General features: G+C 43.0%; 1 protein-coding gene across 1 annotated transcript in view; it reads left to right on the top strand.

Moving 5' to 3' along the window:
• Positions 1 to 9214, top strand: part of LOC109915875 (kelch-like family member 22) — a 50887-nt gene extending 41673 nt beyond the window's left edge. The window contains exons 6-7 of the mRNA XM_048611687.1: positions 5480 to 5713; positions 6395 to 9214. Of these exons, the coding sequence (XP_048467644.1) occupies positions 5480 to 5713; positions 6395 to 6769 (609 nt within the window). The 3' untranslated portion in view covers positions 6770 to 9214. The remainder of the gene's footprint in view (positions 1 to 5479; positions 5714 to 6394) is intronic.
• Positions 9215 to 17605: the final 8391 nt, after the last annotated feature.

The raw sequence follows: 17605 nt of genomic DNA, 5'->3' as shown, positions 1-17605 counted from the left end.
ATGTTGCAGCTGTACAAAACTCTGGTGCGGCCGCACTTGGAGTATTGCGTACAGTTCTGGTCACCGCATTATAGGAAGGATGTGGAAGCATTGGAAAGGGTGCAGAGGAGATTTACCAGGATGTTGCCTGGTATGGAGGGAAGGTCTTATGAGGAAAGGCTGAGGGTTTTGAGGCTGTTTTCGTTAGAGAGAAGAAGGTTAAGAGGTGACTTGATAGAGACATACAAGATGATCAGAGGATTAGATAGGGTGGACAGTGGGAGCCTTTTTCCTCGGATGGTGATGGCTAGCACGAGGGGACATAGCTTTAAGTTGAGGGGTGATAGATATAGGACAGATGTCAGAGGTAGGTTCTTTACTCAGAGAGTAGTAAGGGCGTGGAATGCCCTGCCTGCAAAAATAGTAGACTCGCCCACTTTAAGGGCATTTAAATGGTCATTGGATAAACATATGGATGATAATGGAATAGTTTAGGTTAGATGGGCTTCAGATTGGTTTCACAGGTCGGCGCAACATCGAGGGCCGAAGGGCCTGTACTGCGCTGTAATGTTCTATGTTCTATGTAAAGAAGCTCCACTTCCCATTTCAGCTCTTAGAATAGAGCTGATGCACTGAGGTGACAGAAGCTGTGGACTCTCTGTGGACCACTTTCTCTTCTCATAATATCAGAAGACCCTAAGATAAACAAAGACTCACCTGAGCATAGCCACTGTATTTGTAGCTTGGTAATCCTCAGGGTAATCCTTAGCATTCTCGGGTAAGGCGAAGGATGGTGGTGTATGCTTCCTGATCAACACTTCCTGGTGCTCGGACGTAGTGATCCTGGCAAGCCATTGCTCCCCAGACCTAGAACACCTTACAGCAAAATGCCTTCCTGCTATCTACCATGAGAGTTCACTTCCACCGCCCTGATAGCAGTCTACATACCACCCCATGTGGATCAGATTTACACCGCCACAAACACACTAGAGACAAAATTCCCCGAGGCCCTCTTCTTATGGCCGGTGACTTCACCAAGCCAATCTCAAGAGGGTGCTGCCAAAATAGCACCAACACATCTCCTGCCCCACCAGAGGATGGAATATTCTGGACCACTGCTACACAACCATCAAAGACGCCCACCACCCAATCCCCCGCCCACACTTAGGAAAATCCGATCACAGCGCTGTGTTCCTCCTCGCAGCTTACAAGCAGGAGCTGAAAAGGGAGACTCCTTCACAAAACAGTACGGTGCCGGTGCGAGGCTGTGGAACATAGAACGTAGAACAGTACAGCACACTACAGGCCCTTCGGCCCACGATGTTGTGCCGAACTTTTACCCTAAACCTAAGGTCTGTCTATCCTCCACCCCTACATTATACTATCATCCATATGCCTATCTAATAGCTGCTTAAATGCCCCGAATGAGGCCGACTCCACTACCCTCTCCGGCAATGCATTCCACACCCCGACCACTCTCTGAGTAAAGAACCTACCTCTGACATCTCCCCTATATCTACCTCCACTCACTGAACACAATACTCCAGATATGGCCGAACCAGGGTTTTGTATAGCTGGAGCATAACTTCACGGCTCTTGAACTCAATCCCTCTACTAATGAAAGCTAACAGACCATACACCTTCTTAGCAACTCTATCCACCTGGGTGGCAGCTTTCAAGGAACTGTGGACATGAACCCCAAGATCCCTCTGCTCCTCCACACTGCCAAGAATCTTTCTGTTAACCCTGTATTCTGCTTTCAAGTTTGTCCTTCCAAAATGAATCACCTCACACTTTTCAGGGTTAAACTCCATCTGTTACTTCTCAGCCCAGCTCTGCATCCTGTCAATGTCCCTTTGAAACCTAGAACAGCCCTCTGGACTATCCACAACTCGACCCACCTTCGTATCGTCCACGAACTTACTAATCCACCCTTCCACTCCTACATCCAAATCATTTACAAAAATCACAAACAGAAGAGAACCCAGAACAGATCCTTGTGGTACACCACTCGTAACTGAGCACCATGTTGAAGACCGTCTCTGGGACTGCCTGGACTCGGTGGGCTGGATCATGTTCCAGTCTTCAGCGGAAAACTTAGATGAATACGCCACCTCCATCACGGACTTCATTAACAAACGTGTGGGGGACGGTAAACCAAATCCGAGTGTTTCCCAACCGGAAACCTTGGATGAACCAGGAAACCCACTCCCTACTGAAGACCAGATGTGCAGCATTCAAGTCAGACCACACAGACCAAGACAGAAAATCCAGATATGACCTCCTGTAAATCTATCAGGAAGGCCAAGAGGCAGAACCAGACCAAGTTTGAGGCCCAAACTGACCAAACAGATTCCCGCTGTCTATTGCAAGGCCTAAACAACATTACAGGACACAAAATGAAACCGTGTGAGATATCAGACAATGACACATCCCTCCCTGACATGCTCAATGCTTTCTATGCTCAGTTTGAGCAGAATGCCAGTGGCGCGGTGATGCCCATCCCCACAGCCCCGGACACATCTGTTCCCTCCGTCAATGGTGCAGACGTCGGATCGGTTTTCCTGGGAGTCAACCCAAGGAAAGTGATGGGCCTGGACGGTGTCCCTGGCCAAACACTCAGATCCTGTGCAAGCCAGCTGGTGGAGGTATTCACCGACATCTTCAACCTCTCCCTCCTACAAGCCAAAGTCCCCACCTGCTTCAAGAAGACCACCATCCTCCCCGTACCCAAGAAAACACATGCAATGTGCCTTAATGACTACCACCCAATAACTCTGACCTCAGTAACCATGAAGTGCTTAGAGAGGCTGGTCATGGCCCACATCAACTCCAGCCTCCCAATCTGCCTCGATCCCCTACAGTTTGCCTTCCGACGTAACAGGTCCACAGAAGATGCCATGTCCCTCGCCCTGCACTCATCCCTGGAACATCTGGACAACAAAGCCACCTGCGTCAGACTTCTGCTTATTGACCACAGTTCTGCCTTCAACACCATTATCCCCTCCTGACTGATCTTAAAACGGTGTGACCTTGGTCTCGGCTCCGACCTCTGCAACTGGATCCTTAGCTTTCTGACCCATTGGCTGCAAACAATGAGGATAGGTAACTGCATCTCCTCCCCAATAACACTCAACACTGGAGCTTCCCCCACCCCAAGGATGCATCGTCAGCCCCCTATTGTACCCCCTGTACACCAATGACTATGTCGCCAAATTCCAAATTAACGCCATCTACAAGTTCACTGATGACACCACTATGTGGGATGGATATCTAATGACAAGTCAGAATACAGAAGGGGGATAGAGGGTTTGATGACGTGGTGCAATGAAAACAACCGGTCTCTCAACGTCAGCATAACTAAAGAACTGATCATCGACTTCATAAAGGAAGGAGGAGAACACGCCCCCATCTACATCAATGGAATTGAGGTTGTGAGAGTGAAGAGCATCAAGCTCCTCGGAGTGACGATAACCAATGACCAGTCATAGACTTCCCACGTAGATGTTACAGTCAATAAGGCACAACAATGCCTCTTCTTCCTCAGGCGGCTCAGGAAATTTGGCATGTCCATAAGGTCCCTCACCAACTTCTACAGATGCACCATTGAAAGCAAACTGTCCAGGTGCATAACGGCTTAGTATGGCAACTGCTCTGCCCAGGACCGTAAGAAACTGCAGAAGGTGGTGTGCACAGCCCAGACCATCACGGAAGCCAACTCCCCATCTATGGACTCCATTTACACGGCTTGCTGCCGTGGAAAGGCGGCCAACATCAAAGACCCATCGCACCCCGGTAATGATCTCCTACAACCTCTTCCGTCAGGCAGAAGATACAGAAACCTGAACACACGCACAAACAGGTTCAGCTTTTTCCCAGCCATTGTTAGACCGATGAATGGACTCTCTAGCCTCAAATAACGCTGATCTTGCTAACATTGATCTCACCTTGCCCATGCCCTGTGCAATGTAACCTGTATGCTTCTAAGTCTTTTTGATCTGTACATCCTTTGCTCACTATGATCTGCCTGTAAACAAAGCTTTTCACTGTACTTCAGTATATGTGACAATAAATTAATCAATAATCTTCAAACTTCCAATTGGTTCATCTTGTGATGGGTTAGCCACGACCAACAGCCTGCTTGCATAATCCCCAATGAATGGTCTGGAATCATATGTAAGTCAGACTGGATAAGACTAGCAGATTTCTTTCCCTAAAGGGCATTAGTGAACAATACAGGTTTGTACAACAATTAGTGTACTGAGACCAACATTTTTATACTCCCAGATTTATTCATCTAAATTCCATTGGTGATGGGATTTAAGCTCCCATCCCCAAAACATTAGCCTGGGCCCTTAGATTACCAGCTCAGGGGCATTACCACAATACCATCACCTCTTCCCTAAATTGCCACCTTATTGTATTCTGTCATGAAGACAGTATGGTTGCCACATTCCCCTGTGAAATATGGTAACCGTCACACTGCAAGTTAATACTTTCAGGTTAAAACTAATATAGGATTTATTTACTAACAAAACAATTACACTAAAATAGAAAAACACATTAAGAAGCTGTGATGTAATACACCACCTAAACAAAATTCTCAAACTTCCAAATTCAAAATAAAAAAAAGTTCAAAATCTCATGGTCCTTTTCAGAAAGGTCTGATTGATTCTCTGAAGGTTATGAAAGGGCTTGATCCTTCATGAAGTTCCTCCTTAACCCCTTGGTTGATTGAAGCAGTGTCCAGAATGGTACACAGGACCATGGCAGCTAATCAGATAGATGAATAATTTTAGTTATCTTAATCAGTTAGTTCTGATGTGTTACGGTGGGAGTTCTGACTCAGAGGTAGGGATACCATTGCACCACAAGAACCTTCGATGTCTGGTGTGATTCTGATGTTAAGCAGTCTCATTTGATCATATTCTGTTCAATGGTCAGACATTTGATGTACGATACACATCTAAACATACAAGCTGGTTCGTTGTGAATAGTTGGTTCATGGCCCTTTTGCTGTTAACACTCTGATTGCCCTCAAATATTGTCCAGGATTAAAACCAATTTATTTATTTACAAATATTATAATTGCTCAAAAACGGAAACTGTTAATGCAATAGGTGACTTACCTGACTCAAATTATTTTAGTATTTTAAGAAAATGCATGTTGTTTCCTTCATTTAGTTTGTGGATTTCTCTGGATTTGCATAGGCGGATGTCACCTTGCAATATTTTGCAAAGGTTAAAACTTTGAAGAACAACAAATCTATTGGTAACCTGTTACACGGGAGTTTAGTCAGAGAACGGAGATTGTGGTGTTAGTTGTCCAGGGAGTTAAAGAGAGGGAGACTAGGAAAGTATGGGAAGCTACAGCGAGTACTGACTAGTGATGAATTGTTTTTTTTCCTTGTGAGATTTGTATTCTGAATGCTCCTGTGCTAATCTGTTGAAGGATCAATAATCTTGCATAATGGTTTGATATCCCTCTGGATTTGATTAGGTTTATGCTCATGCAGGAGCAGTGCATGCAGGGAAGATATACGTAGCCTGTGGAAGAAGTGGCAGAAGTTACTTGAAGGAGCTGAACTGCTACGATCCAGAGGCAAACCAGTGGGAAATGAAGGCCAGTGCCCCTGTGGAACGGGCTTGGCATGGAATGGCTGCAGTTCGAGGCCAGCTTTACCTACTCGGTGGCAGCAACAATGCCAATGGATACAGGCAGGACGTCGTGCAGGTAAGCTTTGAGCAAGGTGGGATGTTTCTGCTTTTGGGCTTCTACCTCCTCGTCATCTAATCAGCTTGATGTGCAAGGTTAGAATGGCTGGGATTCACAATGTGAATCTGAGAGCTGTTGGCAGAGAGACGTTCAAAATGGTGATGTCTCAGCCCTCTGGAAGATGTCACGGATGACAAAAGCCACCTGTTTTACAAGACTTCTGCCCTCTTGTACATTCTTCATTTTAAATGCTTACCTATTGGCAGTTGCATTTTTAACTGCAGAGGTCCTAAACACAAATTCCCTCACTAAGTTTGTCCATCACTCTACACCCTCTCTTACCTTAAAACTTACCCTTTTTACAACCTGTCATAATACTCTGCAAATTTTGTTTGATAACATTCCTGTGAAGCGCCTTGTGGCATTTGACTGTATTAAAGGCACTATATAAATTCAAGTTCTTGCTGCTGAATGAATTGTGCCCCTTGCTGACAACACTCACTTTTGGCTTTGTTGAGGCTGCCAGTTAGCCTGGCTCAAACCAGCAGCCATTCTTGGAAACAAGGCACGATTGCTGCTTTGAAATTGCATTTGTATCAGTTGTCGTGGTCTGTGAAGTGTTACGCTATTAGTTTGTGCCCTGCTTGTTCACACTGCTACCACCCTTCCAATGCTTTTCTTCCTGTTGTGTCTTTGAAGGTTTCCTGTTACAGCCCTGAGCGAGACCAGTGGTCAACGGTTTCCGAAATGCCCTTTGGTCATGGAGAGCCAGGCATTGCTGTCTTGGATGACAGAATCTACATCCTGGGCGGGAGGTCACACGACCGTTACACACGCACTGACTACGTCCATATATACAACGTGGCGGAACACTGCTGGGAGCAAGCTCCGGATATTGAGTGCGCCAATTCTGGCATGTCCTGCTGTGTCCTGACCCTCCCGAGACAACTGGTGGAGGACTGGGGGAGTCCGACTCCCCGGAAACATTCAGAGCGTGCCTGCCGCCGTGCCTACATGCTTCCCGAAGTGGTCGGCTTGTCTGACTTTGAGGAATTCAGTTCCAGTGAAGACTGAACGTTTGGTTAAACAGGCCGTACTGTTCAACTTTTCTGTTCTTAATGTGGCGCAACCTATGGATTACTACTTTGTCCCTTTTGTTTCTTTTCTCTGTGTTCTCAGCCTTGCTACTGAAGGTTCTGCTTTGTGCAGGGGCATTGCGGAGGGGCTAGGGGATTGTGAAGGTATCACAGGAACGGGCAGTTTCTCCTCACCTTCCCTCATGTTACCTTATCCAAGTGGCTGCTCTTGAGCAGACAAGTGTATGTTGACAAGTGTAGGATCTTGGAGAGGCCATTGCCTCTAAACCTGACCATGTCATGAGGCTACAACAGAATCCTTGACACCACCACTACCCCTTCTAATCTGTGTTAAATGTAAAAATCCAAACCAAGAATTGCTATCTCAGTATAGGAAATGTATCATATCTGGCACTCTATGATTTACATGAGTTTATACCAAATCTTACATCATTGGGGAATTTTATTTAATCAGTTTTCTTCCTTCAGTATTAGGAAGTCCAGCTATAAGCTAGACAATAAATCCAGCAATATCTGTCTGTCATACACAAACTTTTCATTCACATTTAATAATACTGCTTTGATTGGTTCAGCCTTGTGAACAGAACATTAGAATCTTCTCAAATAAAAGCAAATTACTGCAGATGCTGGAAATCTGAAGTAAAAAGAGAAAATACTGGAGAAACACAACAGGTCTGGCAGCATCTGTGGAGAGTAAAACAGAGTTAATGCTTTGAGTCCAATATTACTCTTGTTCCTGTTGTGATGAAGTGATATTGAACTTAACATTAACTCTGTTTCATTCTCCACAGATGTTACCACACCTATTGAGCTTCTGCAGCGTTTTCACTTTTAGTTAGAGTCATCTCCCTGCACTCTCACTTTAATTATATTCATTCCTTTTTTCTCTTCCTTCCCAGGACTCCAGAGTTACAGATCCCCACACCTCCCTTAGCTTTCTCATTCCCCTACGCAGCACACTCCAAAAAAGATCCAAGCTTTCAGTCTTCCCCGGTTCAGAAGCTGGGTGGGTTCAGCTCCCACCCTGAAGACATTAGCACATGGTGCTTTATTCTGAATAGAGGGAGTACTGCATTGACAGCAGTGTGTCATTCATTGAGCTTAAACCAAGGTTCTGTCTGTTGTCAGGAGAGCTACTAATCTGTCCCTGTAAAAATGGAATAAAAAGATCTTCTGGCCCTGTTTTGAAGAACCAAGATGTCCCTGGTATCCAGGTCAATATTTGCTCCTTCAACAAATATTTGATGTCCTGACAGTTATCACATTGCTGCTTTGGCTGCTAGATTTCTGACATTACAACAATAGAATAGAATCTCTACTCTACAGTGTGGAAACTGTTTGCACTCCATTGGCTGTGAAGTGTTTCAGAGCATTCTGAGGTGCAAGTTTTTATTGAATTGATTGTATTTTTTCCATACCATTTCACTGTTTCCTTCACACAAGGTCTTCTGTGCCACCACTTTGCCATTTTTCACGGCAAACTGTCAGTGATGATATTGCTGACTTGTACTCGTCAGTGTTGACAAGGTCCAGTTCCCCTGCCCTGCTCCAAAAAATAAAACCGCATTCTAACTCACCCTAGGTTGACAAATGGAGTATCTAGAGTAACTCCCATCCTCATAATACAGTAACTACTCCTTTAGCTCAACATTCACTTTTCTTGCTCCTGCGAAGTGCCTTGGGATCTATGTCCACATTCAAGGTGCTATATATATGTAAGTAGCTAAGGTAAACTGGGTCTGAAGTGATTATTATACTAGAAGTCAATTTATTGACTTGTTTGAGGGGTTTAAAGCACATAGTTCATGCATGGTTTTCTTCTCAAATTTGTATTCTCCATGAGCGATCCCACTAGAGATTGCTTTACCCCATTTCCATGCAGACATGTCAACTCTTTCATGCTTTTTATGGGTGGCACAAATTTGCGGATCATCTTCCTAAAACCAAGCTAAACCTGTGAGTTGACTGTTGTGTCATTTGCCACCTCTAAAGATTGATGGATTTTACATCAAGATATATCTGACCGGATAAACATGACGGCATTTTTGGTAAAAGTCTAATCTAGAGATTCGAGTAAAGAACGGTTTAAGTGAGAAAAGATTGTAAGGATCTGGGAAGAGTTGGGAGATCTGTATGTGTTTGGATAATGCATGTTATTCGCTTCGAAAGACCTTCTTAAATGTGTGAAGTTCTGATTTTATCAAAGGCTAATCAGCTGGTGATGCCATGAATATGAGGGGGGAAAGGTTTTATAGAATTCTTTGAATCATGAAGCTATTGGAGCCTTGATATAGGGTGAAATTTATTTTCCATTTTACAGTGCTTTGAAATTACACACATTGGAAACAGTGCTCATTTTGTTTTTAACCTATAACCTACTCTGCTGTAATACATGCAACAATAAACATAACTTATATTTAAATGAGTGTTCAATCTCCATCTTTGCAATCCTTACACTGATTCAGAATATTATCTTGATGCAAGTGTATCTGAATTAACAGTTTGTTTAATAGGAAGGCAGATAATTATCTGAATGGTGATAGATTAGGAAACGGGGAGGTGCAGTGAGACCTGGCTGTCGTCGTACATCAGTCACTGCAAGGTAAGCATTGCTGGTGCATCAGGCAGTGAAGAAGGCAAATGGTATGTTGGCCTTCATAGCAAGAGGCTTCAAGTACAGGAGCAGGGAAGTCTTGCTGCAATTGCACAGGGCCTTGGTGAGACCACACCTGGAGTATTGTGTGCAGTTCTGGTCTCCTTATTTGAGGGTGGATGTTCTGGCCACAGAGGGACTGCTACAAAGATTTATCAAACTGACTTCTAGGATGGCAGGACTGATGCGTGAAAAGAGACTGGATTGGTTAGGATTATATTCACCGGTTGTTTAGAAGAATGAGAGAGGGTCTCATAGAAACTAATAACAGGACAATACAGAATAAATGCAAGAAGAGATAGCAAGAACTGCAGATGCTGGAGTCAGAGTCAACACAGTGTGGGGTTGGAGGAACACAGCAGGTCAGGCAGCATCAAAGAAGCAGGAAAATCACCGTTTCGGGTCGAGACCCTTCATCAGAATCTTCTGAAGAAGGGTCCTGACCTGAAACATCAACTTTCCTGCTCCTCTGACATTGCCTGGCCTGCTGTGTTCCTCTAGCTCCACGCTGATAAATGCAAGAAGGAAACCAGAATCAGGTGTCACAGCCCATGGATATGGGGTAGGCCATTTAGGACTGGGATGAAGAGAAATTTCTTTACCTAGTAAGTGGGATTCTCTGCCATGGAAAGTGGTTAAAGCCAACGCAATGTTTTCAGGCAGAAATTAGATATAGTTCTTAGGGCAGAAGGGAGAAAGCAGGAACATGGTGTTGAGTTCTATGATGAGACATGATAATATTAAATGGTGGAGCAGGCTTACAGGATCTACTCCTATTTATGTCTCTCACAAAGAAAGCCATTTGGTTCCAAACATACTTAAATTCTGAGTGATGATATGGGATGGCATCATTCAGGCACTTGGCCAGGTGTCTGATGACACTGTATGTTGGGCTTCAGTGTTCGAGGATTGACATCTCTGTTTTGTAAGAGACATGCCAATGTCCACAGAGACCACCCAAATAAACTCCCTCACTTTACAGAGTCACAGACATCCTGCGTTCACCTCCCCACCTACAGACTTGAGCATACATTCCAAGTGAAGCTCAAAGGCAGAAAGGAAGAATTGCACTTTTGGAAGTGTCTTATTTTGGACAAGATCAAACTGTGATCTAATTTCCCTTAAAGGTGACATTAAAGATCCAACAGCTCTTATTTTGAAGAAAAGCAGGGAAGTTTTCCCCATTATCCTGACCAAAGTTCCCTCTTGTTGCATGAATGAGCTTCGAACAGTGAGATGCTTCAAAGTGACAGGGCTGTGGGTGGGGGGAGAGAGACCATGGAAAATACCCTAGCGGTGGGTTGGCCTGTGAGGAGAGGGGTGGTGTGTTTGAAGTAAATAAAAGTGATGGAGGCTCAGGATTCAGGAATGTTTAGGTCAGCCTAATCCTATTTCTTTACCAATCACAGTTGGGGACTTTGGTTTGTTGTCCTTGTCCCTAATCCATGAGTGTAGTTATATTGCCCATGTAACTGCAGTGGCTGAGATCAGATATCTTTGGTGCTAACAGTGTTGGGACTTTTCTGGCTGCTCCTAATTTGCAATGTTTTACCAGTCAAGCAATTTGTCATAAGTTCAGCTTAACAGTTTCTTCCACAAAAGCAAATAGCTGCATATGAAAAGAGTAACAACTTCAAGCTCTGTGCAGGTGAAATAAAACCCAGGTGAATTTATTTCTTTCATATTGTTGCAGCTTTCTCAGGCATTGCAATACAGAATCAAATGGCTGCTACCAAGCACTAACTTTATTTACTCATGATCTCTTATGCCTGATAACAGACTCTTAAATAAGTGTGGTCAGGTGAGACATTTTCTCTTCCTATTGTGCTTTTATTTGTTCTGTTTTAGGGACTGGGTATTTTTTATTCATTCATAGGATGAGGGCATCACTGGCCAGGCAGTATTTATTGCCCATCCATAATTGCCCTGAGGGCAGTTAAGAGTCAACCACATTGCTTGGGTCTGGAGTCACATGTAGGCCAGACCAGGTAAGGATGGCAGTTTCCTTCCCTAAAGGAAATTGGTGAACTAGATGGGTTTTTCCAACAATCGACAATGGATTTGTGGTCATCATTAAACTCTTAATTCCAGATATTTTATTTAATTCAACTTCTACCATGTGCTGTGGTGAGATTAGAACCTGGGTCTCTGTATCAACAGTCCAGTGATAATACCCTGGAGAGGCAATAGCCCAGTTGTAAGTGGGACAAAGGCATTATTCAGCAATATTGCCCTTTCTTCTGCATCGCAGATACTTGGAAATCTTTTAACAATTAATCCCAATGCTCAATATCCAAAGGTGGAAGGCTAGCCATGCAGTGCAATAAGGTGATTTCTCTCAATGCCGTAACCTGTAGAAATCCTGATCTACTGCAAATTAGATATCAGTGTGGGAGACAGTGCAGAAAGGATGAAAGGAATGGTTCCTGGGAGGAAGGTCTTCAATTACATTGAGAAACTGGAGCTCGTATTCTTGGAGAATACATTCGGAGACAATTCGATAGAGATGTTCAGAATGAAATTAAAAGGAACTGTACCTATCAGCACAAGGGAGCCAGAGGACCATAAGGTGACTGACATAGAACCAGTAGTTTAAAAAAGGGAAATGTTTTTTGTGCTCCTGAGTGATTCAGATTTGGATTGCATTGCCAGTGTGTGTGGCAGACAAATTTGTTTGTCTCTTTCAAAAGGGAATTAGATCATTATCTGACAGACTGAATGGCATCCTCTGTGCTGTAATCCTTTTATGAAAAAATTCTGTATTTATGTGACACCTTTCATGAACCCTTTCTTTATTTGTATGATGTGGGTGTTTCTGGGTCATTTGCTAACAATATTTGGTTCTACATATTAACAAACAATCCAGGGGTATAGTTTGTTTTTAGATTTTGTCATGTGTACGTAAGTACAGTGCAAAGTATATAATGTCGCTACACATGGCACCATTTTACATACAAAGTAGTAAGAAATGACAGTTAAAAAGTTAATCATTATTTCATAAAATAGGAAAAGAAATTTACATTAAAGTCTTTCATAGTTTAGACTAGAAACATAAAGGAATAAGCTAAAGGTTCAACGGTCTTTGACGAGTCCTCCACTTATTGCTCTCTGGGAGATCTCAGCTGTTTGTTCTCGTCACTACTGCAGATACAGGATCCACTAGCATGCTGAGCTGAGACATTGCCATGAGCTGCTGAGACACCAGGCCTGGGACTTGTCATGAACTGCCAAGAGAGGAGGCTGGGACGTGCCAGGAGCCACCGAGCAGATATGGGAATAATGAAGAAAGTCGATGTTGAAGATTAACCACAATCTAGTTGAATGATGGAGCAGGCTTAAGGAGCTAAATTGCCGAATCCTGCTCCTTTTGTTATGTTCTTATCCCCAATCACCTTTGAGAATATGGTGGTGAGTTGCCTAGTTGACAAGTGAGTAGCTGTACAGATTATTTCTGTGGGTTTATAGATATACATATGTTTATTGTTTGTACTGTTGAAGACATCCAGACTTACCAACATTGGTACACACATCCCATTTTGCACACGGATGGAAAATAATACTGACTAAAATGATTTGTCTGCAGTGAGAATCTTTATTGTGCATATTAACAGACTATTCTGCTGTAACTATCTTTTAATAACTACATCAGAACAAGAAAGAATCTATTGTCCGTGAAGCATTTTGGGACATCCTGTGATTGTGAAAGTAGGTATATGAATGGTTCTGGTACACTCCTGTTGGTTCAGTCTTAGCTGGCTGTTTGCAATGGGTTACTTTTAGCAGCAGGCTTTGCAGCTGTGTTGTGGTCCGATATGTGTAGCTGCATCAAAAATTGGCAATATCGTGCTAAGCGAAGCTTAATCTGCCTTTCCGTAACTGTGAGTTACTGAGCTGGACAGTTGACTTGGGTACTGTTCCACTCAACCACATCCTTGCTGATTCTGCATCGAGCTCCTTCAGAAAGTGGAGTGCTCGGACCAACCTCAGTCCAGAACCATAGCTTTCAGTCGTCAAATAGGTCAGTTTCCCCAACACCATCCACCCTAGTTAACCCCTCATTAAACTCTCAGGCACTTACAGCATAGAAGTGAGCCATTCAGCCCAATGTTTCTGTGCCAGTCAACAAAAACCTGTTCTGACATTTTTCAGCCCACACCAACACAGGTGGCTATCTAAATGCTGCTTATAACGTTTGTGAATTTCTTACTCAAGCACTCTTTCAGGCAGTGAACGCTAGACTCCAAGTGAAAACATTTCTCAATTCTCCTCTGACCTGCAACAGTTATACACCAAAACATCTTCAATGTACACACAGCACATTCCTAAGCAAAGCACTTTGAGGTCTTCCCCTCAGTACTTCTAGCTGAGGCCTATCTCTTATTAGAGAAAGGCAGAGGTTTAACTCAAGGGTCAGCATGCCTCAGGCGAGGGGAGAGGTTGAGAATGGAGCGGCCAGCACTTTGCTGCCTGCTTTCCAATCTTATGGAAAGCTCCCTTGTACAAAGAGAACAGTTACGTTCAAGTGAGAAAGGTAGTTGCAGCTGGATAGTCTACCAATGTGCAGAATAAAGCTTCTCAGCATGGACAAACAACTATGGCAGTAAGTTCCTGATGGGTGGGTGAGAGGCACCTTTCGACCTATAAGAGGGGGGAAAAGCCTTTAGTCTGGAACTATTACCAATGATGTGTTTTCTCGTTACCAGAGCCCATCACCATGGTTTCTTCTTCAAGAAGCCAGTGTAGTTTTTATTTTCTGTTACCAGTGCCAACGCTGTGGTTATCCGTTACAGGTACTGCAAAGTTGGTGCACCCCTCCAAATTCAGTTTCTTTTGTTTGTTGAAGATTTGTGGATGCAATGTTTATAGCATAAGTTGAATTCACAAAAAAAGGTTAAATTAGGTCAATAAACATACTGGTTTAGTAAACTTTGTTTTGAATGATTGCCACATGCCCAAAGTTTTCTGCCTTTTCAATAATCCTTCCAATCACTATTAATTTCCTATGTTCTCCTCGTCTGTGTGAGCTCACCTACATGTCTTTCTAGTCCTTTTCATTCATTTGAATGAAGTTGTAAAGGTTATTATTGGGACTCAGATGATGAGTAACTCATTGTATATGTTACTTAATTTCTCAACTCAGACCCGAATAGAGTCCAAGTCTTGCTGCATCCGCATGGACTGCTTTAGTATCTGAACAGCTGAAAACGATATTATGTAATCATCAGTGAATATCCCCACTTCTAAACTTTTGATGGAAGAAAGGTGACTGGTAAAGCAGCTGAACATGATGGGACTTGGAAGGGCTGAGTGGCCTACTCTTGTTCCTATTACAGTTTGCCATTAGACGTTAGGGAGGCTTAAGGAAGCTGATTAAATATTTAACATGTTGACTTTCATCTAACATTGATTTTAATTTTCCAACGTCACTAGTTATTTCCTAATCTGAACCCTGAAGCTAATCCTTTTCAGAGGAAGGGAGACAGAAATCAGAAAGCTATAGGCCACTCAGCTTAACATCTGTCATAAGGAAAATGTCAGAAACTACTATTAAAGACATGATAACAGGACACTTAGATAAGTTCAAGGTAATCAGGCAGCGCTAACATGATATTCTGTCAAAGAGAAATCATGTTTAACTAATTTGTGTTTGGAGTTCTTTGAAAAGTAACTTGTAGATAATGGGGAACCAGTGGATGTATTTTAGATTTCCAGAAGGCATTTGATAATGAGCCATATCAAAGGTTAATGTGGAAAATAAAAGCTCATGATATGGGGGCAATATATTGACCTGAAAAGATGAATGGCTGGCTAACAGGAAGGAATGGGTCTTTTTCAAGCTGACAATTGGTGTCCCACCAGGATTAGTACTGGGGCCTCAACTCTTCAATTTATAGGAATGACTCAGATGAAGGTATCAAAAATGTGGTAGCTAAATTCGCTGATGACACAAAGATAAGTCGGAAAGTGAGTTGTGGAGAGGAGATAAGGAGCCCTTAAAGGAAAACAGGTGAAATGAGTGGCTAAAGATCTGGCAATTGGAGTATCATGTGGCGAAAACGTGAAATTGTCCATTTCAACTGAAAGAATAAAATAAAAGCGTATTATCGAAATGGTGAGAGGTTGCAGATTCTGAGATGCAATGGAATCTGGGTGTCCTAGTGCATGAATCACAGAAAGTTAGCTTGCAGCTACAGCAAGTAATCAGCAAAACTAATACAACATTGTGTTTATTGAGAGGGGAATTGAAGGTCAAAGTAGGGGGGTTATGCTTTCAGTTAAACAGGGCATCGGTGACACTACATCTGGGGGAGTGTGTGCAATACTGGTCACCGTACTCAGAGAAGGATGTTAGTGTGTTGGAAGCAGTTCTGAGAAGGTTTACTAGACTAATACCTGGAATGAGTGGATTGCCTTGAGGGGAAGTGAGACTGGCTAGATTTGTCTGAGTTTAGACGAGTCAGAGGGAACCTAATTGAAACATCTAAGGTCCTGACAGGATTTGATTGGGTGAATGTGGAAAAGATATTTCCTTTTATGGATGAATCTAAAGGGGGTGGGATGTAGTTTAAAACCCGAGGGTGTGGCCATTTAAGACTGAGATAAGGAAACATTTCTTCTCTGGGAGCTGAGGTCTTTGGAATTTCCTTCTTCAAAAGGCACTGGATGCAGAATCTTTAAATATTTTTAAGGCAGAGGTAGATACTCTTGATTACCAAGGGGATGAAAGATCATCAGGAATATACAGGAATGTAGAGTTGATAAAAAAAAATAGATCAGCCATGATCTTATTGAATGGTGGAGCAGGCTCAAAGAGCTAAGAGGCCTATTCTTGTTCCATTTTTGTATTAGTTTGCCATTACAAGATATTAGCGAGGGTTAAGGACTTTGGTTATTTTGGACTTTGGTTATTCTCTGTAAAAACGATTGAAGGTTTTAGAATTTTGAAGGGATTTTTAAAACTCCTGCAATATCCATGGTTTATCAGGATGCAGAGCTTTTCCCAGGTAACATAAAACATTAAACTGCAGCCACACGGTACCACCTCTGAGCCCACCGGCAGAATAACTTCAGCAAATTCCTAGCAACCACTGCTTTTTGCAGAGCAGGAACTTACACAGCACACATTTATTTATCGAGGTTTAACACAGTGGGTAAAATTCATTCTCCAAGTCTGGAAAGTGAGCCATTTCAGACTATATTTCCCAACAGTATTTTGTAAGTTCACCTCTGAACCAAGTGCTTGCCTACACCTGCTGCCTTCTTCATTCGAAATGGAGGATGTTAAAGATTTTAGAAATTCTGGTAATATTGTAGATACACTCCTTGTAGGTCCCCCTTCCTGAGGGGTGGCGAGTTCAAAACTAGAGAGCACAATTTTAAAGTGAGAGGAGAAAGATTTAAAAAGGGACCTGAGGGGAGAATGGTTTGTATACGGAATTAACTGCCAGAGGAAGTGGCAGATGCAGGTACAGTTACAATATTTAAAAATGATTTGAACAGGTACACAAATAGGAAAGACTGAGGGGGACATGGGCTAAATGGAGTCAAATGGGATTAGTTTTGTTTGGGAAACCTGCTTGGCATGGACATGTTGGACCAAAGGGTCTGTTTCTGTGCTGTATGACAGTGTGTTTGTGTGTGAGAGAAAGACCCTGATAGTGACTCAAGGTTAGCAACACCATAAAGAGGGGCGGAACAAGACTATGAGAATTATAGCTGCTGAGAATTTGTACTCTTTAACAAGATGTAAACAGAGAAGTCAAGATTTAATTAATATTTCTCCTCAGTTTTTAAACTGAGGACAGAATCATGGATGCTAAGGAAATAAGGTGGGGATGTTTTGGACCACATACACAATACCAGGGAGATGTTTGCAGCCTTAAAGCACATTAAGGTGGATAAATCCCCTAGGCCTGATCAAGTCCATCCGTGGATGCTGTGGGAGGATAGGGAATAAATTGCAGAGGCCCTTGCAGAGATTTTTCCTTCATCTTTAGCCACTGAAGTATATGGAATGGGCTGCCAGAGAAAGTGGTTGAGGCAGGTACAATAGCAACATTTAAAAAACATGTGGATAGTTACATGGATGAGAAGGGTTGAGAGGGATATGGACCAAATGCGGGCAATTGGAACGAGCTGAATGGGCACCATGGTCAGCAT

Source organism: Rhincodon typus, chromosome 24 (assembly GCF_021869965.1).
Source record: "Rhincodon typus isolate 14 chromosome 24, sRhiTyp1.1, whole genome shotgun sequence".
Lineage (NCBI taxonomy): Eukaryota > Metazoa > Chordata > Chondrichthyes > Orectolobiformes > Rhincodontidae > Rhincodon > Rhincodon typus.
Note: the sequence above shows the minus strand (reverse complement) of the source record. Positions and strands in the feature narration are given on the sequence as shown.